The sequence below is a fragment of the Solanum dulcamara genome, chromosome 1, assembly GCF_947179165.1.
Source record: "Solanum dulcamara chromosome 1, daSolDulc1.2, whole genome shotgun sequence".
Classification (NCBI taxonomy): domain Eukaryota; kingdom Viridiplantae; phylum Streptophyta; class Magnoliopsida; order Solanales; family Solanaceae; genus Solanum; species Solanum dulcamara.
Window position 1 is genome coordinate 80,155,918 of NC_077237.1, and position 6,166 is coordinate 80,162,083.

Consider the following 6,166-nt stretch of genomic DNA (forward strand, 5'->3'; position numbering starts at 1 on the left):
AATAGCAACAAAAAAGTAGTGTAATAATTGAAATACAATAAAAGAAAATGTAAGCCTACAAAATTCATAATCCATATAGCAAAGAATCTTACACTTGTCTCTAGTTGGCTATGTTTGAAAGTTGCAATTAAATTTGTGTGTGGGCACCTTACAGAAATCTCTACAAAACATTTTTTATGTTTACTTTTTCATGTTAGTAAATCAAGAGAGTATTTTTTTTTTCCATACTATTTTTAAGGGTTGTTTTGTACATGGGATAAGGTTGAATATCTCAAGATTCTGAAATAAAATTTATACTAATACTTACTTTTGGTGGCGAATAATATATGTAGTCGCGGCGACTTAAGTTGCTACTAGTGGCAATTAATATATGTAAAGCTTTTTCAAAAATATCTCTGTGGGTTCTCCCAGTCTTTATCAAGGTAATTCAATTATTATATTTTTCTTAAAAAATACCAGTTTATTAAGGTTATTCTTATAAGCTAATTTGTCCACTTATTTGACTGAGTGAGAAAGAAGGATAAAAAAAGAACTTTAAAGCTAATTTACTTGCTATTACATACTTTATTATTACCAATTATAGTAGATTGTATACCTTATCTACTTGGTTATCAATTTATAATAACTATTTTTAGAGGAATTCATTGTGAAAAAAATTATTGCACTACTAGGTTACTAATTTTACTAAATAGGGTGAGTTATTTATAATTATTTTTTTGAATGACTTAAATAGTTGAAAATTCATTATATTATTACAATGGGGCGGTTGAGAGCTTTGGGTTGTTGCAAATCTTCATTCTAGTGGTTAATTTTGGTTCGAAAGACTATTATAATATGAAAATGAAATAATAATGTTATTATTTTATTGATATATTCTTTTTGATGGATGCTTAGTTTATTAGATTAAATTAACCTCATTGGATCGGAGTTAATGTCTCATTAAGAGTATGATACTAAAGAGTAAAGTTTATTTCAATACTCAACACACTCTTAACGCTTACTGAATTTATTCCTCCCATGTGATTATTTGATTGTTTGTTTGGACGTTGACTACAAGGAGTTTTAGTTTGATTGCAACACCGTCTTGAATTGTAAATTATTGAAATTAAGTGTCACATAGAATCATAATTTGGATAGAAGTAGAGGTTACAAGTTTAAAGGGATTAGGAATTAGTACTGCCGTAGGTTAAATTATTTGTCTATTTATATCAAGTATCGTTCCTTCTCAAAGACGCGCCTAATTATTCCATATTATCCAGATGCTTACGCTAGTTCCTTCTCAAAGACACGCCTAATTATTCAATATTCTTTTTGAAACGTTTTCAAAGTTACCGGTAATTATTTGATCTTTTATTAGAAACATGTCGAGATCAAGTGACACATTATTATGTGTGTTTATGTTGTTGGGTATTTGCATAGGCATCGTTAAAGCCACTGCAACGAAACCCAAAATAGATAACAACAAGGAGTTGTTTAGTACTTCTTCAATTCTATCGTGGTGGCATCGTCATCATTTACCTTCAATTAGATGGGGGTTGCGTCGTCACCCAAAAAAACCATTACCACCAACTCACCTGGCTCCATCTCCATCTCCTGCGGTTTCGCCATCACATATGGCTTCTTCACCAACTCATGCGGCTCCATCCCTAGTTGATGATGTGGTTTCGCCACCACACACGGCTCCGTCTTGGGCCTCAGCTCCAACAACTTCTTGCATCAAGATGGATGATTGTCTATCAGATTTGATCACTTCCGTTTTCAAGCGTAAAATTTCATTATCTACACAATGCTGCAAAGTCGCTCCAACAATTTCAGATGATTGCTTTTACAGAAGGTTCGTGCACTCCAAGAGGGTACCGTTTTTCCTAGTCAAAGTGAGAAACTATTGCAGTCATCATCAAGGCTGAAGCATGATCACATCTTACCACACTCGTTAGGTTTTTCCTTTTTTTTTGGTCAATTAGATAATTAGATTTTTGCTTTACTCAAAGGGTAGTAGTTGATAGTTAATAATACTTTTCTATATTTTACAGTTTAATTATTATTGATTGTGCTCATATTTATTTGTCCATACCCCTGTAAAAACAATAAACAGTATCACCATTACCTTTTGAGTTTAGTCAATATCAACAGTAATTACAGTTGCATCATATTTTTGAAAACTTCACAAATCCAAGGCAAAGGTGAAAGAAAGTCAGAAAAAGATTGCTAAAGAAAAGTCAAAAAAACAAGGAAGACAAAGTAAAAGTTTGGTGTTATACCCCATTTTAACTCGAGGTCAAACGGTGTACAACATATTGATGATTCCTAAATTATTTAAATTTTAAGGAGTCGCCACCTAATTATTTTTTAAGGTAAATTAGGATACCTAAATAGTTAACTAATTTAATGCTAAAATGAACTCAAATTAATAGTTTACTTAACTTATGAGATTCTAGGTAAGAGTTCTAGTTATCCTAAAGGGAAGGGGTTAGGCATCCTCCAAGATTCGTTAAAAACGATTACCGGCCAAACTTAGGTTAAATGATTAAAACTATAAAAATGTTGCTCAAAAGTTTTGAAAACAAAGCTTAGTAATTACATGGAAAGAAAAATTTTTGTACTTGAAATTATTAGGCAAATATCGCTTATTACATGAAATAAGTGCGTATTTAAATGCGATTTTTTTTACTAATAACTTAGCCTTAAATAAAAATATAGGTTTCTTTTATTATGATGACCCATTTTAATTAAAGGTTCACAAATCTAAATATCTATATAACGTTAGCTATCGCATAAAAGCAAATTTAACATATAATGATAATAATGATAATATTAATAATAGTAGTAATAGTAATAATAGTAATAATAATACTAATGATAATAATAATAACAACAACAACAATCATAATAATAATGCAACAATAACAACAACAATGACAATAATAATAATGGCCATAATAATAATAACAATGATAATAATAATAATCATAACGATAATAATAATAATAATAATAAAGTATAATAATAATAATAACGGTACTAAAAAAATATATAATAATAATAATACGATAAATAATAATAATAATATGATAAATAATAATAATAATATGATAAATAATAATAATAATATAACGGTAATGATAATAAAATATAATGATAATAAAATGTAATACTAATAATAAAAAAACAGTAAATAAAAATACTAATGATAATAATGATAACACAAAAATAATACTAATAATACTAATAATACTACTAGTAATAATAATAATAATAATATACTAATAATGATGATAATAATAATAATAATAATAATAATAATAATAATAATAATAATGAAAATAATAATAGTACTAACAATAAAAATAAAAATACAATTATAACTACTAATAATATCAATAACGAAAATAACAATAGTAATAATAACACAATAATAATAATAATAATAGTAATATTAATAATAATAGCAATAAACAAAATATACTAATAATAATGATAATAATAGCTATGAAAATATTAATAATAATAATAATAATAACAACAACAACAACAATATCAATAATAATAATGGTAACGAAAATGATGATAATAGTATTAACGAAAAATAATAATAACATTTAATAATAATAATGCCGAAAACAATAATAATAGTGATAATAACAGTAAATAAAATACTAATACTACTACTACTAATAATAATAATAATAACGACAATAACATTAAAATAATAATAATAATAATAATAATAATAATAACGAAAATAATAATAATGATGATGATGATAGAAAAAATAAAAATTATTGTTAATAATGAAAATAATAATAAATATAATAATAAAACAGTAAAAATATATATATCATTACTAATAATAATAATAATAACAATAATAGTAATAATAATAATAATAATAATAATAATAATAATAATAACGAAAATGATAATAATAATAATAATAATGAAAATAATAGTAATAATGATAATACAACAACAACAACAACAACCCAGTGAAATCCCACATCGTGGGGTCTGGGGAGGGTAGAGTGTACGCAGACCTGACTCCTACCAATGTAGGACGGCTGTTTCTGAAAGACCCTCGGTTCAATAAAAGCATAGAAAAAAGTCAGACAAGATTATTAGAGTAAATAAGTAGATGACGAAAACGGTCCAAACAATAGTATAATCAAAACATACAAAAAAACAGTAGATATTATTGTTAGATAATAACATAAATACCATAAATAACATACATCAGAGTACAAGGAATCATAGTGCGTTAATACGCCTACGAATAAGGGTGAATAAAACCACTATATACTAGCCTTCTACCCTAATGTGTGTCCTCCACACCCTCCTATCTAGGGTCATGTCCTCGGTAAGTCGTAAATGCGCCATGTCCTGTCTGATCACCTCTCCCTAATATTTCTTCGGCCTACACCTACCTCTTCTGAAACCATCTATGGCCAACCTCTCACATCTCCGCACTGGTGCATCTGGGACTCTCCTCTTCACATGTCCAAACCATCTCAGTCGCGTTTCCCGCATCTTGTCTTCCACCGCGGCCACTCCTACCTTTTCTCGAATAGCCTCATTTCTAATCCTGTCACTCCTGGTATGCCCACACATCCATCTCAACATTCTCATCTCGGCAACCTTCATCTTTTGCACGTGGGAGACCTTAACTGACCAACACTCCGCCCCATATAACATAGCTGGTCTAACGACCACTTTGTAGAACTTGCTCTTAAGTTGTGGTGGCACCTTCTTGTCACATAACACCCCGGAGGCGAGCCTCCATTTCATCCATCCTACCCCAATACGGTGTGTGACATCCTCGTCGATCTCTCCGCTGTCTAGCATGATAGAACCAAGGTACTTAAAATAATAATGATAATAATATAAACAATAATCAAAAATACCATTACTGCTAATAATATTGATAATAAAATAATAATAGATAACAATAAACAAAATTACCACTACTACCAATGATAATACTAATAACAAAAATAACAATACTAATAATGACACTAAAAAAAAATGGTAAATCAAATACTACTATTACTACCACTGCTAATACTGATAATGAAAAGTAATAATAAATATAATAATAACGACATCAAATAAAAAGACAATGATAATAATAATAATAATAAGAATAATAATAACAATAATAATAAATGCTAAAGAATATAAGCAACCCGGATTGACACTGAATATGACAATCTTCTTCATTTGCTATTTTAAAAGATCTAGGATATCGACTCCATGTGAGGGTAGGATGATTATATCGAGTCTCAGATCAAGACTCCATTTTTGCTCTAGGAGTGTTCATGCAAACAAGAAAATAATGACGAAATTAGCAAGATAATAATTTAGGATAACCTTTTATGATAATAACAATAAAAAATAAAAGAAGAACGGAGTAAATATTACCTGTTGCTGGGCAGTGAACGAAAATACTTTGGTCACGAATATACCCTCGTTTTTCAAGTAAAATCGAGTTCAAATTGAGAGAAAATTCAAAAATTCTTTTACAAGAAGATACTTAAAATGAGAGTGTAAGATTTTTTTTTAGTGTTCTTCCCTATTCTGTCTGTGTTCTCTCCTTTTCAGAGTGAGTAACCGAATATATATAGGGAAATGAAAGGGAATGTCGGATGATTAAAATAATGCGGAGTGAGAAATTAATAAAATAATGCGGAATGGGCAGAAAATATAAAATAATGCGGAGTGGATAAATTAATAAAATAATATGGAGGCGGAAATATATATTATACTTTTTTTTTAAAAATCAGATGAATATATATATATATATATATGAAGGGGAGCCTTGGAGTAACTGATAAAGTTGCTGCCATGTGACCAGGAGGTCACGGGTTCAAGCCTTGGAAACAGCCTCTGGCAGAAATGCAAGGTAAGGCTGCGTACAATAGACTCTTGTGGTCGGGCCCTTTCCCAGACCCTGTGCATAGCGGGAGCTTTAGTGCACCGGACTGCCCTTTTATATATATATATATATATATATATATATATATATATATATATATATATATATATATTAAAATGGTACAAAAGTGCGGCGAAAAATATATATATATTATTATATTCATTTTTTTAATTATTTGGATGAAAAGAAAACAATTATATATTTTATTATTGTTTAATGTTTATTATTATTTATTTT

General features: G+C 28.7%; 1 protein-coding gene across 1 annotated transcript; it reads left to right on the forward strand.

Moving 5' to 3' along the window:
• The first annotated feature begins 1,172 nt into the window (after positions 1 to 1,172).
• On the forward strand, positions 1,173 to 1,926 carry LOC129889343 (uncharacterized). The gene has a single exon (XM_055964609.1). The coding sequence runs from the start codon at positions 1,362 to 1,364 to the stop codon at positions 1,905 to 1,907; it is 546 nt and encodes a 181-aa protein (XP_055820584.1). The 5' UTR covers positions 1,173 to 1,361; the 3' UTR covers positions 1,908 to 1,926.
• The last annotated feature ends 4,240 nt before the right edge of the window (positions 1,927 to 6,166 follow it).

What these genes read in the sequence shown, in the direction of transcription:
- LOC129889343 (XM_055964609.1), top strand. Translation starts at nt 1,362, where the DNA reads ATGTCGAGATCAAGTGACACATTATTATGTGTGTTTATGTTGTTGGGT.